At 44.5% G+C, this 24,293-nt stretch overlaps 1 protein-coding gene across 1 annotated transcript in view; it reads right to left on the bottom strand.

Annotated features, from left to right (window-relative positions):
* The window catches only part of CYSTM1 (cysteine rich transmembrane module containing 1), a 74,110-nt gene that overhangs the window by 38,385 nt on the left and 11,432 nt on the right, over positions 1–24,293 (bottom strand). Inside the window, exons 2-5 of the mRNA XM_081500993.1 lie at positions 21,324–21,491; positions 16,743–16,882; positions 12,332–12,443; positions 11,875–11,956 (exon numbers count right to left, since the gene is read on the bottom strand). Coding sequence (XP_081357119.1) covers positions 11,875–11,956; positions 12,332–12,443; positions 16,743–16,801 — 253 coding nt within the window. The 5' untranslated portion in view covers positions 16,802–16,882; positions 21,324–21,491. The remainder of the gene's footprint in view (positions 1–11,874; positions 11,957–12,331; positions 12,444–16,742; positions 16,883–21,323; positions 21,492–24,293) is intronic.

Raw genomic sequence — 24,293 nt, 5'->3', positions numbered from 1 at the left:
GCAAAAAAATAATAGTGGATCATCCACCCCTGGAGGCCCTGTCCTAGAGTAATGAAGAATTTCACAGACTGTCTTGTTTTCCCTTCTTACAAAGGCTATAAAAACTATTTATTGCTTATATAACTGAGTTACACATGAAACTAAAAAAATCTACAAACCATTTAGTAACATGGCTTGCTAAAGCCACTCAGGTAATTGCTTTAAGCCACTATCCCTAACATTAAACTAACACAAAGATGTAAGCACTCTCCATTTGTCCTGATATATTAGATGAAGAACAATGAAGTCTGAAAAGTCATACACACGTTAATAATCCACAGTAGTTCAATATTATTTGAAAACATGGCTATAGCCAATCTCATCTCCCTCCAACAATAAACTTGCAGCCTTGGAGACTGTGAGAATCCAGAGAAGTTCCCCTCAACACAGGAAAACACATCATCTGCTAAAATCTCATTGCATAAAGCTTTCTATACAGAATCTTTGGCTGGATCCTAGGCCTGTCACTCTCTAAGGAATAAGATATATAACCTTTATTAAACGCCCTCAAAAAAAAAAAAAGCTTCCTGAATTACTCAACCATCAAAAAGAATGAAACAATGCTATTTGCAGCAACATAGATGGACCTAGAGATTACCATACTAAGTGAAGCAAATCAGAAATAGAAAGACAAATACCATATGATATCACTTACATGTTGAATATAAAAGACAAGTCAACATATCTATGAAACATAAACAGACTTGCAGATACAGAGAACTGACTTGTGTTTGCCAATGGTGAGGGGGAGTAGGGGAGGAAAGGATTGGAAGTCTGGGATTAGCAGAGGCAAACTTTCATGTATGCGATGGATGAACAACAAGGTCCTACTGAATAGCACAGGGAACTATATTCAATATCCTGTGACAAATTATGAGGGAAAAGAATATTAATAGAATACATATCTATGACTGAGTCACTCTGCTGTAGAGCAGAAACTGACACAGCATTGTAAATCAACTATACCTCAATAAAATTTAAAAAGAGAAATGCAAATGCAAAAACAACAAAAATCGCTATCTGAAAATATCTACCAACAACTAAAATAGCGTATCCTGAACCATCCAGGCATCAGAATCCCATTCCTCTCTAACGTCTGGAGGAAACACCCTTTCTTTTTATAGAGAGTTCATTCTTTTTCCTTATAAATTCTTCAATAAAGACTCATTTTTAAGTGAAACTTCAAATAATAAAAAGAAGTCTATTCTATGAACCAGAAATTCCACCTTTAGGATTTATCCTACAGGTATAGACTAGCGCCAGTATGCCAAAAAAAAAAAAAAACCCACACGTAATTTTATACCACAAACACAAATATTTACTATAACATTTGTTTACAACTATATAACATTATATATAAAATACATACAAATACATATATGATATTTGTTTGTTGTTGTTTAGTCACTAAGTCGTGTCCAACTCTTCCTCTGTCCATGATATTTCCCAGGCAAGAATACTGGAGTGGGTTGCCATTTCCTTCTCCAGGGGACCTTCTCTACCCAGGCGAACCTGTGTCTCCTGCATTGGCAGGCAGATTCTTTGCCATCACAAACACAAATATTTATTATAACATTTGCTTATCACAACTATATAACATATATTATATATAAAATACATACACGTACATAAATGATATGTAACATCCTAAAGGTCCACCAATATGGGAACGGTTAAATAAGCCATGGAATTTCCAAGCCACAGAACTGGTATTTGACCCTTAAGAAGAATGAGGTAGAATTACATGCACTGATAATGGAAAAGTGCCAACACAGTGAAAAAAGCAAGTTACAATACAAAGCATTCTTACTATCCCATTGGGCTTAAAAATAAAGTTCTATTTCTAGACCTGAATAGGTTAGTTATATTAGTGAATATAATTATTCATTAAACTGTACTTTTTTTGTCATACACACTTTTCTACACAGTTGGCCCTCTGTGTCTGCAGGTTTCACAATCTTGGATTCAATCAACAGCAAATTAAAAATATTCAGGAAAAAAATATCCCAGAGCGTTTCAGAAAGGAAAGCTTGAATGGCAACCATTTATAAAGCATTTACAATGTGTTAGGTATTACAAGTAATCCAGAGATAATTTAAAGTATTCAGAGGATACGCATAGGTTATATGCCAATACTATGTCATTTTATCTAAGAGATTTGAGCATCCACATAATTTTGGTGAGAGAGTGCTGGAATTACTGAGGGGTGACTATACATGCTAAAAAATGGAAATTATCTTTAGGTAAAGTTTATTTCATAGCTTTTAGGAGAACCCAGGTAGTGCAGTAGTAAAGAATCCGCCTGCCAATGCAGGAGACACAGGAGACTCACATTCAATCCCTGGGCTGGAAAGATCCCCTGGAGGAGGGAATGGCTACCCACTCCAGTCTTCTTGTCTGGACAGTTCCATGGACAGAGGAACCTGGAGGGCTATAGCTCATAGGTTGTGAAGAGTCGGACACGACTTGAGCAGGCACACAACCTATTTGTTCACTTATTGAGCAGGAAAGCCACACTTCTAGATGCTTCCAACACCCATTCCAACTACTACTAAGAATACGTTTTGTTCCAGCTTCAGGGCAGGATCCACAGCTGTGAACAGACCCATAGGTTCCAGGTGAACCTTACCAAGGGCTCCTTCTCCAGCCTTTATTAATCATGGATGGCTCTCTGCAGAAACCACAGGACACCTGAATGCAGGACAGACTACTGCCTTCAGCTTCTGGAAGGACTCCTCAAAGGTGGACCTCACTCAGCCCCTTGTCTGACAGCTCCCAAAACGCCAGCAATTCCCCCCACCTCTCATTACCCCCTTGGGAACTCCAATATCCAGCTTCATCCGACCACAAGCTCAGGGACTCTGGTCAGTACACCACTAATGCAGCTATCTGAAAGCCATGGGGAAGTGAAGACTGGCTCCTCCTCGGAAAGAAAGGCTGGGATCTCTGAATTACATCTAGTCACCGGGATGTACAGGACGGCACTGTCACTCTGCAACTTCAAACAGCCAGTCCTCAAAGTGACAATGGAGAGAAAATGAGTTCAGCAAGAGGGAGGGTAGAAGCGAAAGCATCAGTGAACAGAAGGAAAAGTAAAAGGGAAGAAAGCTGTTAACAGAGAAAGTGAGTTGAGGAGATGAAAGGACAGGTTAGAGCAGGGAGATAGAAAAAAGGGAGGAACCCTGCCCCCTGCCAACTTGAGAGGACACACTAGAAAGGCACAGGTGCGTCCCTCCCAACAAGCTGACAAGGCCACTTCCAGGCCAGGTCCCCCACCAGCACAGCCCCTGAAAGACGGGCTCTGCCTGCCCCCTCCCAGAGCATTAGACTAGGCTTTGTGGGAAAGTTGAAATCTCGATAGCTTAGAAAGAGGCCCCTACAGCTTCATGTGCTGGTAATTTAACTAAGCACTCCTGGTTCCTGCCGGCTACCAGACCAGCCCTGGCCTTGCTTCATCATCAAAGCAAGCTCTCCTGACCCTCTGCAGGAGCCGCAGCTCAATCAGCACCGTAGGGCAGCTTCAAAGGACAAGAGTGAATTTCACTGCACACCAGCAAGTACCAGTCACACCTGCTGTGTGATCACCCTAAGGACCAGACACCCCAGGGCCATTCATTCCTTCCACCTTTCTTTTCTTCATTTTCATAGAACTTTTAAAATAAGCATTACAGACAAAAAGGTTACACAAAACAGAGGCTAGATGCTTACTTCAGAGTTCTGTCATTAGTTACATCCACCAAGAGCAACTGTATGTTAATATATGGAAGCCAAGGAGATCAAAGGAGTATGGGGTAGTGATTAATTAAAACAAAAACAAAAAAACCAAACTGCACTCACCCTGAGCAAAATTTTGAGTTTTCCAAGTGCACACTTGCCCAGAAAGAGCAATAGAACACAGCATCAATAAAGTCACACCCTTGGCAGAGGCCTAGAATTTATTGATGATATACAGGTTTACCACCACCCAGGCATCCTTTTGGCAAACCTATCAAAACACCAGTGGTTTCAACTGACCACATGCATTTCTTTTTAGGTCCTAGACCCTTCACTCTGCTGTCTTCCTGGTATCACAGAGCCACTTGGAGTTTCAGGAAATGGGGTTCAAGGGGCCCTCTCTGAAACCTGGATACTCCCAAACCATCCTTATCACCTGTCTACTGTCGCCTGAAAAAATTCACAATGAGTCATATCTTTAGATGAAGGCAGTATTTTTCCAAGTAGGGTATGTGGTACGGTTTGGGGAATGTGGACAATTTTAACAGTTATGCTTTTTAATATTTGCCTTCTATTTGTGTCAGGTGATAGCTGTTTCCAATTTAAGCCAATCATAGTTTCCCCTTTAAGTAACTTCTGGAGTTTTTTTTAAAAATGGCACACTTTAAAGAAAAAATGTTAACAGTACTGATGGCAAAGAGGTAAGACAAAAATCATGCAGGTGGAATACAAATTAACTGTGAGAAATAGGTAAAGCAACCACCTCCAAGCCCTTTGATTTAGAATGCAACTAGCCCTCACTGGGGCCTTCCCAGGTGGCTCAGTGGTAAAGAATCCACAGTGCATGTGGGTTCAATCCTTGGGTTGGGAAGATCCCCTGGTGTAGGAAATGGCAAACCACTCCAGTATTCTTGCCTGGAAAATCCCATGGACAGAGGAGCCTGGCAGGTTACAGTTCATGGGGTTGCAAAAGAGTCGGACTCGACAGAGTGACTAAACAACAGCAGCAGCCATCACTGGTGTTTCTACTGCCACCATCACATATAAAGATTTGCCAAGATTTAGTTCCACAAAGTCAGCAGAACCAGAAGGATGCAGAAACTGCATCAGAGATTGAAGAATCACAATCTTAGTGAGGATGTTTCAGAAGAAAGGCTGGGTGTGGGGGAAGGAGGTACACGGGGTCTGGGGTCTATGGGAAGCTAGCAGGCAACAGGAAAGCAGTAAAAATAGGCTTAAAGATAAGGACTCATGAGCTAGGCACGCTCCTACAGAAGTCCCCCTCTTCACATGTCTTGAACCCACATGATCCTACCCAAGGTCCCAACACTGAAAGCTGACAGGTGAAGTACTGAGGCCAGAAGCCAGGCACCACTTCCCAGGTCTTCTTCGTCCCAAAGAACTTTGCAACTCAACAGCCCCCAACCCCTACCTTTTTGTGAACACTGGCCACGAGGTCAGACGGTTTTCAGTCGTGATCTGCACTATTTTCTGGGCCAATTCTCTTGACACTAATGACTCTTTAGCACAAATCAGAGAAGTGATGAGGTATCTGTGAATAAGGTATTACTCTCTAATGAGTAAATTCAGGTAAATCAAACCCTCTTCTCACCATGATTACCAAGACTCCCTTATATCATTTACTTGCATCATCACAATAAACTGAATATCACAATAAAGCAAGTCACACAAGTATTTTGGCTTCCCAGTGCAGATAAAAGTTATGTATTCACTATACTATAGTCTGAGGGTGCAAAAGCATTACGTCTAAAAAAACAATGTACACACCTTAATGTACACCCTCTGATGCTGGGAAAGACTGAAGGCAGGAGAAGGGGACAACAGAGGATGAGATTGTTGGATGGCATCATCTACTCACTGAACATGAGTTTGAGCAAGCTCTGGGAGTTGGTGATGGACAGGGAGGCTTGGCGTGCTGCAGTCCATGGGGTCACAAAGAGTCAGACACAACTGAGCAACTGAACTGAACGCACCTAATTTAAAAATATTTTATTGCTGAAAAATGCTAACCAACATCCAAGCCTTCAGCAAATTGTAATCTCTTTGCTAGTGGAGGTTTGAAATGTTGTGAGAATTACCAAAATGTGACACAGACACACAAAGTGAACAACTGCTGTTGAAAAATGACATTGATAGGCATAGGGTTGCCACAAACCTTCAATCTGTAATAATCGCAGTATATGCAAAGCACAACAGAGCAAATAAAATGAAGGAGGCCTATTGAGAAATGGAGTGTTTCCTGCCTTACTAGTAAACAGGGATATCACCATCATTAGCAATTCAATTGCAGTCCTCTACCGTGAGCCTGAGCCGGGCAGCCCCAAGGGAACTCAGGAAGGAGAATGCCTGCCATCCAGCCCCCCTCAGACTACAGCCTCTTCCTACAGTGAGAGTAAGCCCTGATGACCTGAGGATATTTATTCACAGGATACTGGCCTGATAGCTGAGGTGTACATCAAAGGAATGATTTCAGTTAGCTCAGCCTCTCGCATCTTCCACATACAGAAAATAGATATATTCCTTAACTTGGGTTATGTGGTTTTCTTTAAATAACAATAACCTTTTGATGTTCAGACTACCTGCCTTTTGTTGCAAAACTTCTATATAACCTGGCTCCCCTTCTCATATCCTTGGAGCAATTTTCTCAGGATTACTTCAGAAGCTGTTTTCTGGGCTTAAAAGTCCTCAAAATTCCCACCGAATAACACTCAACTTTAAGTTGTGAATATTTTTTAAGTTGACACTTTTCTGAAAGGTTCAGAAAAATAGACACTGTTTTCGGCAAAATATCCCTTGTTTTCGGCAAACACGTAAAAAGATTTGCTGCCCACAGAGACTGGATTCAAGGCATTTATCTCCCTTGCTTTAGAAGGGAGGGCCTATTCAGTTCCCCAGCTCTGATTCTGAGGCCTAAATAAGTACTAATATTCCACACAGCACAGTGAAAGTTGCTCAGTCGTGTCTGACTCTTTGCAACCCCATGGACTACACAGTCCAGAATTCTCCAGGCCAGAATACTGGAGTGGGTAGCCATTCCCTTCTCCAGGGGATCTTCCCAACCAGGGATCAAACCCAGGTCTCCCATATTGCAGGCAGACTCTGCAATAATATTCCACATATCCCTGTGAAAAACTACAAAAGAGGTCATTCTAAGTTCACTTCCTTTTGAAGAGCCCTTTATATACAGTGTCCAAAATGGTCAACTCATGCCCAGTCCCCTTGCTTCTAAACTGCTGGGTTTTAATTGCTGACTCCCATTTTACAGCCAAGTCAATTAGTAGCCTTGGTCAAGTGTGAGGAGGTTGGAGGCCTAGAACACAGCTTTCAATTCAGCATGAGAAAAACAGGAAGTCTCTCCTGTCAGCAACTTCCCCCATGTGATAACTATGCCACAAGTCTAAGAGACAGATCCTGTAGTTCTGTAGGGTCCCTGGATGCTTCAGCAAGCACCTGAATCCCTACCTGACCAAGGACTGGCAGAGTGACATAGTAGGAGAGGGGAATTTTAAAAGGTGACTATTTCACTCCTCATTCAATTTAGTGAGCATTATTGCTCACTTCAGTCTCTGAAGAGGTTAATAACTAACTCCTTCTGGGTTGAAAGGATGCTGGGTCGAAAGCCCAAGAGGCTGCTAGGTTACTGGTTTACTCCAGGCACTCTAAACCAGCTGGATAAAATGTAAAACAGTCTGAACTTATTTACATATGAAATGTAAACATGCACTTACCCTTAGGCCGCCAGATCACACTATTGGTTTACTGGTGACCAAACCCAAATATACCAGGAAACAAAAACAAAAAAGCCTTAGGGTGCTCAGTGAGGCTTTTATAAAAATTCAGCATATCCACCTCCAGAATGTCCACCTCTGTATCTCACGGCATCTCAAAAAAATATCATTCATCCAACAATTAAAATATTTGCTTTGGAGGAGCTCAAATTTCATATAAGCGTCCTATGAATACTCCTTCAGAATCTCTGTGAAGAGAGCACTGCCCATTACCCTGTTTCAAGGGCGAGGAATGGTTCCAGCCAGAAAAGGAGGGCCTGCTGTTGGGTGACAAAGGCACAGGCCTAGAAGGTTCCATGGGGGTCTCTGGCTCATATCCCAGCCCTGCCTCTCATCTGGGCCCAGTTTCCCTTAAGGGAGGTTATTTCTGTTCCTCAACAGAACAACCAGCCCTGGTGTTTATCATAGCCTGTGTTTAGGGAAACACTACTTTTTCTTCCTATTGAAGTCTTAAATTCTCTACCAGTGGGAAACTTGTGGAGGTAGCAAGGGTGAATGAAAGTGGAAAATTTCCCAAAATTTTTGGCCTGCTTAACTGCCCTGACAGCACATAGTTATGAAACAGTCGGGTGTCATCTCAGGGGCCTCCAAAGAGCTCCCAGTCTTTTATGCCTCAGCACAGAAAAGAATTCAGCGAGAGGCAAAGTGACAGATGAGATTTACTAGAACAAGATGCTTGTAAGGTTTACAAGCAGGCAGGCAAGTGTTGCACTGCCCTGAGTACTCAGTGGGTTACATGTTTATAATCAGAGAGGGGGTGGGGGAGAAGATCTTTGTCTTTCTTGAGTAGTGTCACACTTCCATGATCAGTTCCTCCCCCAGGTAGAGCAGGCAAGTTTTCTTGTCCCTATTTGGTCAGGCCAGGACTGTCATATGGAGAAGGCACTGGCACCTGACTCCAGTACTCTTGCCTGGAAAATCCCATGGACGGAGGAGTCTGGTAGGCTGCAGTCCATGGGGTCGTTAAGAGTCGGACACGACTAAGCGACTTCACTTTCACTTTCATGCATTGGAAAAGGAAATGGCCACCCACTCCAGTGTTCTTGTCTGGAGAATCCCAGGGATGGGGGAGCCCGGTGGGCTGCCGTCTATGGGGTCGCACAGAGTTGGACACTACTGAAGCGACTTAGCAGCAGCAGGACTGTCATAGCACTTTGGAAAAATTATTTCAGGTCTCAGTACAATGTGGGTCTTTCATTTTGAAAAGTCACCTTCCCATAAATGACTGTTTTTGTGTGCACGGAGCACATCCTGAGGGTCATTAACTTGATGACGCCACTGGGTAGGCTGTAGGCCTTATTCTCTACTATTGTTTTATTGCTTGGGGGGCACTGTGCAATGAATATGTCTTAGGGGCCAAAGAGTATGTTTTAGGGATCATTACCTCACTGAGCTCACTGGGTAGGAGGTAAGTCTCATGCCACCACTGCTTTATTGTCTGGGGGCATGTCTTGTGCTTCTGTTGCATGGTTTTGTTGCTAAGCAGGTTAGAATGATTTTATTGTTAAGCCAACCAATCTGGCTTTGATGCTAAGCGACTTGTTTTGCTTTACGAGTCAAGCAAGTGCACATGGTCTCAGAATTTTCCCATTATTTTCTTGCTACTGCTGCTGCTAAGTCGATTCAGTCATGTCTGATTCTGTGCAACCTCATAGACGGTAGCCCACCAGGCTTCCCCATCCCTGGGATTCTCCAGGCAAGAACACTGGAGTGGGTTGCCATCTCCTTCTCCAATGTATGAAAGTGAGAAGTGAAAGTGAAGTCGCTCAGTCATGTCCGACCCTTAGCAACCCCATGGACTGCAGCCTACCATGCTCCTCCGTCCATGGGAGTTTCCAGGCAAGAGTACTGGAGTGGGGTGCCATTGCCTTCTCCGATTACTTTCTTGAGTGATCATTAATCTTACTGTAGTCTCCCAAAGCCCCCTGAAGTTCCGTCTCTTATCTACAATTCCCTAACCAGGTTTTTAAGCTAACTATTTGCTTACCCTTGTGCTTGCTTGCATGTGTGCTCAGTCCAACTCTTTTCGACCCCACGGATTGCAGGCCACCAGGCTCCTCTGTTCATGGAATTTTCCAGGCAAGAATACTGAAGTGAGTTGCCATTTCCTACTCCAGGGGATTATCCTACTCTATCCCTATTAGTTACCGTGTTTGGAGGTTGGGGGGACCATTTACAAAGAAAGCATGATTAACTGGCCGTTTCAAATATGTCCAAAGAGATTTAGAAAGTTGATAACAATTTTTTAAAAATGTGGCCCAGAAATCTAATCTCCAGTGATCTTAGTATTATGGGGCTCCTGGAGAGCCCAATAAAAAACACTAATAAACCCTACCAATGAATAAGCACACAAGGGGAAAAATTCTTCGGGTTAGTAGAAATATGTCGCAAACACACATTGCTCAATGCTCAAATGGCCTGTCTTAAGACATCGTTTACAGAGAATGATGTTACTGATCTGACTGGAAGTTCGCTTTCCCCAGGTGCCACCACTCTGGATTTGTCCTCCCTTGGGTGCTGTGCTGGTTTCTCCATTTATGCACAAACCTTGCCAAGTTCTCAGCAATTCCCTCAACTGCCTTTTACTGTACAGGATCTCTGGAGGTTCAATTCTGTTTTCTGGAGTCAAACAAATACAAAACAAATTGGTGAGAAGTTTCAGCTATTTCACTTCCTCCAGAAAAAAGAAGTTTGTGGAAGATTCAATACAAAAGGGACAGCTGTTTTGTTTTTTTTAAATCCCCCCGCCCACAGGATCAGTAAATTTCAGAGTTTGAAAAAATCATTCATTTTTGATGATTGAAATCAATTGATTGACTGAAAATCAATCATTCATTCAATCATTCCTCTGCAATAATCAAAATATCTTCTCATTGCTCAAAAATTTAAGATAAAAATGGCCAATTAACACTTATGCAGCGTTACCTAGAAAGCCCACAAACTAAAAGTAGTAGGTAGGAGGGGGGGAATCTGTCCTACAATTAACAAAGAACATGCAACTCCTTTCAGCTTCCCCAATGCCCCCATATTCATGTTTTGGGCACTGATTATCCTTCAAGAACTTCTGTGCCATTAAATCTCCTATCATTCACTCGGGCTTTGGGTTTCACCCTGGGGATAAGAGGTGTTGTAGAACACTCTGAAACCTCTAAAGGGTAAGTGCTGTGGACAATAAAACCTCAATGCATATGAAGGAAGGCAAACCCCCTAAACAGTCATAACTGATCGGGTCAAATGAGATAAGAGAAGGCAGCTGGGTTCTTCTTTTCCCTCAGAAGAAGGAATTTTTAAAAAATCTAGGATAATTGGCACCTGGCTGCCTACGCCCCCATTCCTGTCTCCTACAAACATTTCCGAAGCAAGCTTTCCAGAATCCCAACAGAGTAGAGTTCTAGACGTTGTCATCTCTTTTCCAGGCTGTCACAACAGCCTCCTCAGTCTCCTCATACCAGCGTTCCCCCTACCGCAACCCAGCCGACGCTTCCATGGCTCCCAGCCACAAACCCTCAGCTGATTACTCAAAAGTTTTTCCAAATGGGCCCTAACCTAACTTTCCAAACTTCTCCTCCGCCCCCCAAACCGCCCTAGCACTCAATCCAGTAAGTCCTTCCTTTACTTCCAGCTCAAGGACTCCTTCCCAGAGGTCCCCTTTCCCTCCCCCTACTCTTCCAACCCCCACAGCTGCCGGAGATTAGTCCCCATCCCTTGGGGCTTCGCTCAGATTTCACTTCCCCCAACAGGTCTATTCACATTTCTATCAACCGAACTCAACAGGATTGAAACATCTTTTCTGAACACCTCTGGTCCCAGCTCCCGCCTGGCCTCGCGCCCCCAACAAGCTCGGTTCTGCGCAAGGAGTGGGTCGCCCGCCGCACTCTAGAAATCGCAGCTCAAGGCGAAGAGACGCGGACGCCTCCGGCAGACGTCCCTCGAGACTGGGTGTGGCGAGCCTAGCTCAGTCAGCTGACTCCTCGCTACGCGGAGCCCCTCAGTCCTCAGCCCAGAGGCCCGGGCGGGCAATGGGGGATCTTCTCAGCCTCGGCTAGCAGCGCTGCGACGGGACCCGGAGGAGCAGCCGCGATGCGCCGGGGTGTGTATCAGGCCGGCTGCAACCGCTCCGCCGGCTCCCGGCCTCTCCCCCAGCTCTGCGCGCTTCCGGGCCCGAGTCCGCCCGTCGCGCCCGGGAGCCAGTCGCTCTCCCGGGGCCCTCTGGGGAGCTCGGGGGCGCGCAAAAGCCCGGAAGGGCTCTGCCCGCTCCTAACCCCCTCCCTGGTCCCAGCTTGGCTGGGCCCGGGTCCACCGCGGGCCTCACCTCTCCTCTCTATGAACCCGCTGGGCACTGGTTCGGCCGGGACCCGCTGGAACCTGACGAGACCGCACAAGTGTCGCCGCACCTGCCAAGGAGCGAGTGAGGAGACTGGGCTCGCCTGACGTCACGGCCTCCCCGAGCGCCGCGAGCTAGGAGTCACCTGATCACCCTGGCAACGCGCGCGGGGCGGGGCGAGGCGGGGGGCGGTGTCACAGCGCGAGCCCCGCCCCCAGCAGCGAGGCCTGGAGCCGCCACCCGGAGCGCTCCCGAGCGATTGGTGGAAACTCGAGGTCCGGCTCCGGCTGTCCGGCCCCGGCCTCCCTGCTCCGGCCTTCAAGAGGGCATGGATACCCGAGACTCCAAAAGGCAGTCACCTCAGGCTGGGTTAGTGCTCAGGGACTCCAGATGTTACCCGCTCGCCGTCAGGGCAAGTGCCTGGCGTCAGGGCCTATGTCCTCACCGAACCTGTCCGGGATTCAGTGCAAGGCGTGCTGCAGGCTTCGCTTGTGGGCTGCTTCTCTCCGCGTCTTCTCCTTCTAGATCCAACTAGGTTCGAGGGTTTGCTTCGAGAACTGTATATGAGAGCACTGGGGCTGAGGCTGATAACTGGATTGCTCCCTGGCAAGTTTACCCATAAGCCTCACAAGTAGTGCAGCCTTTGCTGGAGAATATAATAGTAAGACTTCATTCACTCAGGATGAAGAACAGGCTGTAGCCCAGCCCAGTCCTCCTGTCCTGCAGCCCTCATTCTCTGCCAACAGAAAGAGAAACCATTGAAACACTCCCAGAGCAAAGCTTAGCACAAGCCTGAAAGTCCTAGTTGAAGTCTGATTTGTTTTCAGTTTAGAAATTGATTTTCCCTTCAGTTTCCTCCCCTAGCTCACTATGATGGTATGCCTACATCTCTGTGACTTTCCAGCAACTAGACATAGACCGTCAGTTTCAAAATGAAAATGTAAGATCCTGTGGAGGTCCTAGTTTGAAAGCCACTGCTTATTCTATCCCTTTACTTATTTCTGAGTTCCATTTAAGTTTTACTCTCCTACTCCTTGCACCACTGTGGAAGTTTCATATATGTTGTCCTTCCCTCTTAGAGTATGGGATTTTAAACCAAAAAGTTATTTTATAAATAATTTCTAGTGAGCATGTTTGCCTGGCAATGGGTACTTAAGGCACGATCCTTGAAGATTAAAAGTTTATGAGTGGTGCATCTCATATCCAAGTACTACCTGTACTGTTTACTTAATAGTTTTGTTTCAAGTGACACTTGTTTATTTTTATACATTTTAAAAAGAAATTAGCATATAAATGAGGGGAAAAGACAGCTGTGAAAGAGAAGAATCATGGTTCCAGACAGAGTTGTACTAAAAGGAGAGAAATTTAAAACACGAGCCCAGGTCCCAAAGGGCAGAGATTAGGAGACAGGAAGATGGTGGGAGCAAGGCAGGGGCAGGCAGACCTGGGGTAGCCGGTCTGAGGAGGGGAGCTCCAAGGGCAGGTTAGGGATGCATGGGGGAAGAGCTGGGTTGGAATGAGGTTTGAGGGATGCAGTAGAGGGGAGAAGTCTGGGAGATGAGAGAATGGAGAAGGGACCTAGACAAAGGAGAAGGAGCAGTGGTTTGGGAAGGGACTACTGAAAGGAAGGATGTGCTAACAGCATTAAGGAAGGAGATTACGAAAATGACTGCAAGGAAGGAAGAGCAGTAAGAAGAACCTGATGGAGGCCCTACGGGAAAGCCCAGAGCCTCTGAGGCTGTAATGTGGGCAGAGCAAGGTGAGATGAGGGTGGGGGCAGGGCTAACTGCCTTGGAAGAGAGGGCAGCTGGTCAGATAGGGCCATGCCGTGGGAGAAGAATGGTGTTTTCAGTAAGGTCCTTGGTCACTCCCATTTTACTGAATTGTTTGGGGGTGATGGCAATAAGGAGTTCATGATGTGAGCCACAGTCAGCTCCCGGTCTTGGTTTTGCTGACTCTATAGAGCTTCTCCATCTTTGGCTGCAAAGAATATAACCTATCTGATTCTGGTATTGACCATCTGGTGATGTCCATGTGTAGAGTCTTCTCTTGTGTCATTGGAAGAGGGTGTTTGCTATGACCAGTGCATTCTCTTGGCAAAGCTCTGTTAGCCTTTGCCTTGCTTCATTCTGTACTCCAAGGCCAAATTTGCCTGTTACTCCAGGTATTTCTTGACTTCCTACTTTTGCATTCCAGTCCCCTATAATGAAAAGAACATCTTTTTTGGGTGTTAGTTCTAGAAGGTCTTGTAGGTCTTCATAGAACTGTTCAACTTCAGCTTCTTCAGCATTACTGGTCAGGGCATAGACTTGGATTACTGTGATATTGAATGGTTTGCCTTGGAAATCATTGGAAACCATTAGTTTGCCTTGGAAACGAACAGAGATCATTTTTGAGACTGCATCCAAGTACTGCATTTGTTGTACTTGACTCTTTTGTTGACTATGATGGCTATTCCGTTTCTTCTAAGGGATTCTTGCCCACAGTAGTAGATATAATGGTCATCTGAGTTAAATTTACCCATTCCAGTCCATTTTAGTTCGCAGATTCCTAAAATGTTGATGTTCACTCTTGGCATCTCCATACAGTCAGCAAAAACAAGACGGGGAGCTGACTGTGGCTCAGATCATAAACTCCTTATTGCCAAATTCAGACTTAAATTGAAGAAAGTACGGAAAACCACCAGACCATTCAAGTATGACCTAAATCAAATCCCTTACGATTATACAGTGAAGTGACAAATAGATTCAAGGGATTAGATCTGATAGAGTGCCTGAAGAACTATGGACAGAGGTTCGTGACATTGTACAGGAGGCAATGATCAAGACCATCCTCAAAAAAAAGGAAATGCAAAAAGGCAAAATGGTTGTCTGAGAGGCCTTACAAATAGCTGTGAATAGAAGAGACGCAAAAGGCAAAGGAGAAAAGAAAAGATATGACCATTTGAATGCAGAGTTCCAAAGAATAGCAAAGAGAGATAAGAAAGCCTTCATCAGTGATCAATGCAAAGAAATAAAGGAAAACAATAGAATGGGAAAGACTAGAGATCTCTTCAAGAAAATTAGAGATACCAGGGAACATTTCATGCAAAGATGGGCTCAATAAAGGACAGAAATGGTGTGGACCTAACAGAAGCAGAAGACATTAAGGAGAGGTGGCAGGAGTACACAGAAGAACTATAAAAAAAAGATCTTCACAACCCAGGTAATCACAATGGTGTGATCACTCACCTAGAGCCATACATGCTGGAATGAGAAGGCAAGTGGACTTTAGGAAGCATCACTACAAACAAAGCTAGTGGAGGTGATGGGATTCCAGTTGAGCTATTTCAAATCCTAAAAGATGATGCTATGAAGGTGCTACACTCAATATGCCAGCAAATTTGGAAAACTCAGCAGTGGCCACAGGACTGGAAAAGGTCAGTTTTCATTCCAATCCCAAAGAAAGGCAATGCCAAAGAACGTTCAGACTACTGCACAATTTCAGTCATCTCACATGCTAGCAAAGTAATGCTCAAAATTTTCCAAGCTAGGCTTCAACAGGACATGAACCAAAAACTTCCAGATGTTCAAGCTGGATTTAGAAAGGGCAAAGGAACCAGAGATCAAATTGCCAACATTCACTGGATCATAGAGCAAGAGAGTTCCAGAAAAACATCTACTTCTGCTTTATTGACTATGCCAAAGCCTTTGACTGTGTGGATCACCACAAACTGTGGAATATTTTTAAAGAGATGGGAATACTAGACCACCTGATCTGCCTCCTGAGAAATCTGTATGCAGGTCAGGAAGCAACAGTTAGAACTGGACATGGAACAACAGACCGGTCCCCAATTGGGAAAGGAGTACGTCAAAGCTGTATATTGTCACCCTGCTTATTTAACTTATATGCAGAGTACATCATGAGAAATGCTGGACTGCTTGAAGCACAAGCTGGAATCAAGATTGCCGGGAGAAATATCAATAACCTCAGATATGCAGATGATACCACCCTTATGGCAGAAAGTGAAGAAGAACTAAAGAGCCTCTTGATGAAAGTGAAAGAGGAGAGTGAAAAAGTTGGCTTAAAACTCAACATTCAGAAAACTAAGATCATGGCATCTGGTCCCATCATCACATGGCAAATAGATGGGGAAACAGTGGAAAGGGTGACAGACTATTTTGGGGGGCTCCAAAATCACTGCAGATGGTGACTGCAGCCATGAAATTAAAAGACGCTTGCTCCTTGGAAGAAAAGTTATGACCAACCTAGACAGCATATTAAAAAGCAGAGACATTACTTTGCCCACAAAGGTCTGTCTAGTCAAAGCTATGGCTTTCCTAGTAGTCATGTATGGATGTGAGAGTTGGACTATAAAGAAAGCTGAGCACAGAAGAATTGATGCTTTTGAACTGTGGAGTTGGAGAAGACTCTTGAGAGTCCCTTGCAAGGAGATCCAGTCAGTCCATCCTAAAGGAAATCAGTCCTAAATATTCATTGGAAGGACTGATGCTGAAGCTGAAACTCTGATACTTTGGCCACCTGATGTGAATAACTAACTCATTTGTAAAGACTCTGGTGCTGGGAAAGATTGGAGGCGGGAGGAGAAGGGGACGACAGAGGATGAGATGGTTGGATGGCATCTCCGATTCAATGGACATGAATTTGAGTAAATTCTGGGAGTTGGTGATGGACAGGGAGGCCTGGTGTGCTGCAGTCCATGGGGTCGCAAAGAGTGAGCGCTCACATGACTGAGCGACTGAACTGAACTGAACTTGGGTGTGATGGGGCATAACCATCAAAGGAAAAATAGAATGTTCCCCACCCTCATTCCCACCACCCCCTTGAGGAAGGAGTGCTATCATATGAATACAAACTCAAGGAATGTTACTTGGCAGCAATCCAGAACTGAGACACGACCAAAGAGCGTGGCCATTTCTAGGATTTGACCTCCAGTCCCAGAAGTGAGTAGTCAGCCAGATGTAGAAATTGCTAGAGTTTCTTCAAATTTTCTTTCCTGAAAATAAAGAAAAATGCCTGTGTGAAAGATCCTGACAACGCAAATTTCTCTGAATGGATTAGCCATAGAAATGGCAATGGATTTTCAACATTTGTGAGCTCAGGAAAACCATCCAAGGATTGCAGAGGCAGCATAATGCAGGGGTGGGGAACATGTGCTCTGTGATTTATCCATTTTGTGAATCAGACAAGTTATCCGCCTTCCTTGAGCCTCAGTCTTATCTGTAAAATGGGTATAATACCTACCTTGTGAGACTGTCATTAACTCAAGGTGAATTCTAGGTCAAAGGAAGGACACAGATTCAGGTTTTCAGAAAGCCATTTTCAAACTCATTGTATTTGGGGGACTTCCCTGGTGGTCCAGTGGTTAAGAATCTGCCTTGCAATGAGCAGGATGCAGATTCAACCCTTGGTCAGGGAACTAAGATCCCATATTTCACAAGGCAACTTAGCCCGTGCCACAACTACCGAGCCCATGGGAGCCTGCATAGCACAACTAGAGAGAGTCTATGCACCGTAACAAAAGATTCCAGATGGCGCAATGAAGATCCTGCATGCTGCAACTAAGACTTGATGCATCCAAATACATAAATATTTTTTAAAAATCACTCTATTTTCATTGGCCCCATTTGTTCACTCATCAACTGGATGAAAGAATGTTTCTTGGATGCCTATTATACACGCTACACTGTGATGGATATGAAAGGAGCAAGTTCTCTGACATGGTCCTCCAGACTTCACATTCCTGACAGGACAGTGGGACAGTATGAGTGCTCACAAAGGCCCTTTGAAACTGAAGGCTAAACTACGTCATGCCCTTCTCTGCCCTCAGCGTTCACAGAGAGGGACACTATGCTGGTTGCATTGGCTGAGCTGAGATGTATGAAAGAGAGGGTCTGGAACACAGCCTGAAAGGCAAGATTTGGAGAAGTGGTGAGAGAAAAGAGCTTTCTTGGTCTTGTCATCCAGATGACATGAACGCCTGGGACAGGGGCTTAGTAAATATTTGCTGAGTGAATGAATGAATGAATGAATGAACGAATAAGCAAAGGCCATACCATTAGTGAATGGTGGGCACAGGCATAAGACCAGCCTAGGTTGGCTGTGGAAACTGGAGAGTTGTGAGAAACAAGGTAGGGACAGGGCAGACTGAAAGAGGAACTTTTGAAACCACAAAATCTTCTGGTAGCAACACAGGGTCTGGAGCCAGGGTGACAGGGTTGCATTTGAACTCTGCCACTTATTGGCCACATGTCCTTGAGAAAGTTATTTAACCTCTTCCTGTGTTAGTTTCCTCATTTGGAAAAAAAAAATGGATTACATTGTTATCTACTTTATAGATTTTTTCCCCACCCCCATCCCTACCCACAGTGTATCTATAGTGTTATTTTGAAGATTAACTAAGATAATGTGTATGAAACCTAGGCATAGAGCTTGGCACCTAGTAAGTGCTCCTACTGGAAAAGATGCTTTTGAACTGTGGTGTTGGAGAAGACTCTTGAGAGTCCCTAGGACTGCAAGGAGATCCAACCAGTCCATCCTAAAGGAAATCAGTCCTGAATGTTCATTGGAAGGACTGATGTTGAAGCTGAAACTCCAATACTTTGGCCACCTGATGCGAAGAGCTGACTCATTTGAAAAGACCCTGATGCTGGGAAAGATTGAGGGCAGGAGGAGGAGATGACAGAGGATGAGATGGTTGGATGGCATCACTGACTCAATGGACATGAGTTTGGTAAACTCTGGGAGTTGGTGATGGACAGGGAGGCCTGGCATACTGCAGTCCATGGGGTGGCAAAGAGTTGGACACGACTGAGCAACTGAACTAAACTGAAGTGCTCCTAACTATTCACTTTTCTTTATTATTGGTATTGGTTTTATTAAAGCATGAGAAGAAGAGTATGGATTCAATACAAAAACTATAGGAATCTACTGAAGCTCCTCAGAATGGAAAATGGGAATGGGAGGCAATGTTTTTGTGTTTGTTTTTTTAGAATAGATTTTAATTTATTTTTAAATTTTTTATTGGAGTGTAGTTGCTTTACAATGTTGTATTAGTTTCTACTGTATAGGAAAGTGGATCAGCTGCTGCTGCTGCTGCTAAGTCGCTTCAGTCGTGTCCGACTCTGTGCGACCCCATAGATGGCAGCCTACCAGGCTCCTCCATCCATGGGATTTTCCAGGCAAGAGTACTGGAGTGGGGTGCCATTGCCTTCTCCTGGATCAGCTATACGTATACATATATCCCCTCCTTTTGGAGGATGTAGTGTTTCTTAAAGAATCGTTTGGAAGCAGTATCCAACATGGTCAGAAGGGAGAGTAGGGGCAAAGGTGCAGCCCCAAGAGCTAAGGAAGGGCTGACTAATGACTAGAAACCACCCCTTCTGGAGAGGAGAAGGGCTGTCCTTTGCTCACATGTGTGTGGCAATTGGAGCCTGGCAGGTAGAGGTGAACAGAACCCCTATTAAAATGAACATCTCTACATGCTGCACAGGTCAAATAATGTCTTTTTGGAGCTCACAGGCTCAGTGGCAAACACTGTGGAACTCCCCTCAGAACAGGGTTTTAAAGCACTGGGAAATCCACTGAGAGCTGGCCTCTGGCTTTCCTCCCATGGAAACAGACAAGTGAACCCATGTGAAAGGAAAGCCAGTGAATGTGGCCAGCACATACACAAAAATCAGGAAAAAACAAACAAACAAACAAATCAGATTCTTTTCATGTTTGAGGATATTAAAGAAAGGGGAAAAAAGCTTCACTTGTGTTTGCTAGCTCATTGGTCTGCCTGATTGTAATGGAATTTGAGGTCCATGTGAAGGAGAAAGGTGTCAGTTTGCTTTCGGTCATGCTTCAAGGTTTGGGGTTTCACCTGACCAATGAGTTTCAGTTTTACACATCTTTTTCCTGATTTACATTTTCAGATTCCAATTTGCTAGTCAGGATCGTCTCCATTGCAAGCAACTAAAATGCTCTTCAAATCAGTTTAAGAGAGAGAGAGAATTTATTGGCTCTTGAAACCAGGAGTCCAGAGGCAAATCTGAACTTCAGCCATAGCTGGATCCAGGCACTCAAGCAGTATCACCAGGAATCCCCTCTCTTGCTCTATCTCTCAGCTCTCTTTTCTGTGCATTCTCTGAGAATGCAGCCCCTCTGAGAGTGTTAGAAGCACATTCTCAAAACAGACAAAAGGCTTTCTCTTTCCCAGAGAACTTTTTACTAAGAAAAGTTCCAGACTGGAGTCTTACTGTTTGCATTGGCTTGGGGTAGATTGCTTCTCTCTGAATGTGTGGTTGTGGCCAGAGGATGTGGCGTCTTGGCTCATTTGTGCTGTCATCTGGCACTGGGGGTAAGGCTAGCCATCTCCCAAACCCCACATTTGAAAGTGTGGAAAGAATAGCTTCCCCAGGAAAATTAAACTTTAGTTACCAGAACTAGGAAGAACAGATGCCTAGCAAACAAAAAACACAGCTGACCCCTACAGGCCACTGATAACAAAACCACAAGCTTATTGAAGAGTCCTGTAGGCACATGTATTCAATAATATGATATTCCAGTATTATTCCAAAAGGACAGCTTTGACTCTACTCGGGAGCCAACTCACCTTCTCCAGTATTTCCAGGAAAATTGCAACCACTGGGGGGCAAACTCCAGCACTGAGAGGTTAAGCCTTGTTGAGATCATGGTATAGAACCCACCACTGGTTTTACCTAAGTGCACTCTCTTCTCTGGAAGGATTACTTCTGAGGAAAGTGCTTCAGAGAGTACTTCATGCTTTAAATGTGTTTTTACAGTACCTTGAGTTCTCAAGAAGCACCACATAAAGGCATGCAATTTTAATTGTGACTTTTCGAAGCACTGGTTCCTTAAGTGGCCTGGCATTTAGATAATGATCTTAGAAACCCAGCCCTGAATGAAAACACATTTTTCTCATAGGCTGTGACTCAACTGAGTATGAAGTTTTCATCAACTTTTAAGAATCTCCCTGATTTCTGATATTTTGAAAATAAGGGGGAAAAAAATCAGCACCTATAAATTTGAGATACTCAGCCTATATGTCTATTTGCATTTATTTTTATACAATGAACCAATAATTCATGGAGAAGGAAGCCACAGAGGATGAGATGGTTTGATGGCATCACTGAATCAATGGACATGAGTTTGAGCAAACTCCAAGAGAGACAGTGAAGGACAGGGAAGCCTGGCATGCTGCAGTCCATGTGGTCACCAAGAGTTGGACACAACTTAGCAACTAAACAATAACAAATGATGATTTAGCACTTGACATATGAAGAATATGAACTCAGGGAAAACATTAACTCCACATATTCATTTAGCACATGTATTAAGTACCAACCACGTGCCAGGGGGTGTTCTAAGCTCTGGAGATGTAGGAATAAGCAAAACAAAATTTTCAAAATCCTTGCTTATATCAAACTTACATTTCAGTAGGTGTGTCCATTCATATTCAGCTTTGGGTCTCCTCTGTCACTGACAGGGATTGTCATAATCACCAGTAAACATGCAGGGCAAATTCTTTGTGAGAGCTTCCTCTAAGGCAAGGCTTTTGGCCAGTGCTCTGCGTATGTTTTCTCATTATTCTCTTCTTCCTAGGGATTAAAAACAGAATTCAGAGAGATGCACACACCTGCTTAAAAGGCCCTAGGAAGTAAGGGGTGGAGTCAAGATTGAAACTCATTTCTCCATTTCTGCCTTTTAAAAAATTATTTTATTTTTTACGGTTGTATCATTTGTTCATTTATTTTTGACCATGCCACGTGGTATGTGAGATCTTAGTTCCCCTACCAGGGATTGAACCTGAGCCCCTTGTGTTAGAAGCACAGAGTCTTAACCACTGGACTACAGAAAAGTCCCTGCATATCTGCCTTTTAATTTGTACCCTTTCTTCGAGTGTGCAAAGAAGATGATGCGAAGTGGTGGGATTATGGCAAACTGGAGAACAAGCTCTGTGCAAAGGGAGCCACTATCTAGCCACTTGGCACAGGGGAGTTGGCCCAGTGTGGCCAAGTCTTGTGATTTTTTTTTCAAGAGAAGCTAGCAAACAGAATTTTGACATGAAAACCAGTTTTTAAAACATGGTGAAAGCTAAACAAAATCTGTCTGATCATTATTCAGGCCACAGGTCTGCCCCTCTATGAGAAAGCACCGCCAAACGAAAAGTGGGTAGAAAAATACAGCTCTGGGGGCTTGCACGAAGTAGTTGTCAGGTTGATTTGATAAAGCTAAGGTAAACAGGTGCCTCTGTTTACCAGTAAAGCAAAGTCCTTAATGAAAGTTAACAGTGAGGGAGCAGCTGGAGTGTTCCTACCCGCAAGCATGGAGGAGGTTGCAGTGAGCCATCTTAGGCTGGGTTGACAGGCCATGCTTATCTGAAAGGGAAAATTTAACTTCAGGGCGGGCTCCATGTTACATCTGAGGCCCTAATAATGATGATTATGCTGTCAGCGCACAAGACGCAGTTCAAAATAATTCTCCTCCTAAAAATTACATTCTGCTCGCTTCCTGGTGCTTCCTTGTCTCCCCCTGCCCCAGGACTCCCGCGCTCAGCAAGCCTTTCCTCTTACCCACCCCTTTTGCCAGTGGCTGGCAGTCGCAGGACAGATGGTGGTCTCATCACTAGGGTGGTCTGAGACCAGAACAAGGCTGGTCACCTGTTGGTAGCAGCTCATCTTCCTGTCCTGGCCTTTGGAGGCAGGGAGAGGAGAGCTTCCACATTTTAAAAAAACATTTGCACCATCAATAGGCTGAGACTCTACAAGACAATAGTTTTGCTTAAAACGAGTAAAGGAATTCCCATCTCCTGGATCTTTACAAGATCAGAAAACCTCTGTTTACTACAAGGATTGTTTCAAAAAGGAAAGTGAAATCTGGCACATGAAAAATCCCCCTTCTATCCATTCTCAAGATAGTAACTCTGCAGACATATGCCACGTGTATTCCATCACAGCACAACAGTGCTGTCGTGCGCTGGGACAGATTTGCTGCTGCTGCTGAGGCTGCTGCTACCACCGCCGCCTCCACCACCTCCTTCTGTTGCCTGGATAAAGCTGAGGCATGTGGCACTGCTGTGAGATTCTTAGAAGATCAGGCAATTGTTCCTGGCTGGGGCCCTATAACTCAGTTTGTACTGCAAGGGTCTAAATCCTAGCTCTCCTGGGCCCTGGAAGCCTTGTTTTTGTTTTTTTTGGAAAACACACATAGTAAGGACTTCGACACTTTCTGAAAGGGATAGGAGAAGGAAAACTCCCCCATTCCTTACTTGAAAGATCATTTAAGAGGAGAAGTGACTTTTCCCACTCAGGCAGGGCAGTGCTATGAGTGTTCAGAGACCTGCATTCTAGCCCTGGCTCCCCTACATCCTTGTTTTGGAACCCAGAACCATTTATTAAATCTTTTCGGGCCTCAATTTCCTCATCTGTAGAGTGGAAATAATAATAGGCCCAGACACACAGAGCTGTCGCAAGGGTTAAATGGTGTGTGCAGTAGAAGGTGCTCTCTGCACAGAACATGTTCTTCAGGTCACGGGACCCTCCATGTATCCCCACCATTGACCCCCAGCATCCACACCCTAGGAGAGGGTACAAATTAAAAGGCACCTGCTTCATCTTGGCCCCACCACTAATTTTCTGTGGCTCTTTGGTCAAGTGATCAAGAGTTATACATGATGACCAAGGTCACTCTTGTGCAGTTCTTTTTTAAAAAATTTTATTGAAGTATAGTTAATTTGGGTTTCCCAGGAGGCACGAGTGGTAAAGAACTTGCCTGCCAAGGCAGGAGATGTGAGACAGGGGTTCAATCCCTGGGCTGGGAAGATCCCCTGGAGGAGGGCATGGCAACCCACTCCAGAATCCCATGGACAAAGGAGCCTGGTGGGCTACAGTCCATAGGGTTGCAAAGAGTCAGACACGACTGATGTGCCTTAGCATAGCATGTGTAGCACATAGTTACACAGTTTACAATGTTATGTTTAATTTCTTCTGCATAGCAAACCAACTCATTATATATTCTTTTTCACATTCTTTTTCATTATAGTTTATCACAGGATATTGAATCCCTGTGCTGTAGAGTAGGACCTTGTGGTTCACCTCTAGTGAAATTCTTTAGCTGCTGCAGGGGAGACCTTGGTACCCACTACACCTGGAGCCTTATTTTAGTGTTACCTTTACCTGAATTTCTGGGTTGCTTTGGCCACAGGCCAGAGGAGAGTAAGCCTGTCCACCTCCTGCTCCAGACCCCTCCCTGGAGAGGCCAAACTCGTAGTTCCATGGGTGTGGAGTCCACCTGCATCAGAGAGGGAGGGGCACTGTGGCCACATGTAGTTTCCTTGGCTCCAGGCTAGACCCATTGCTTCTTTTTTTCCCCCATATTTTAATTTTTAAAAAATATTTTAA

Source organism: Giraffa tippelskirchi, chromosome 6 (assembly GCF_054371585.1).
Source record: "Giraffa tippelskirchi isolate mGirTip1 chromosome 6, T2T-mGirTip1v1.2.pri, whole genome shotgun sequence".
NCBI classification, from domain to species: domain Eukaryota; kingdom Metazoa; phylum Chordata; class Mammalia; order Artiodactyla; family Giraffidae; genus Giraffa; species Giraffa tippelskirchi.
This window is presented reverse-complemented; position numbering and strand designations above follow the sequence as displayed.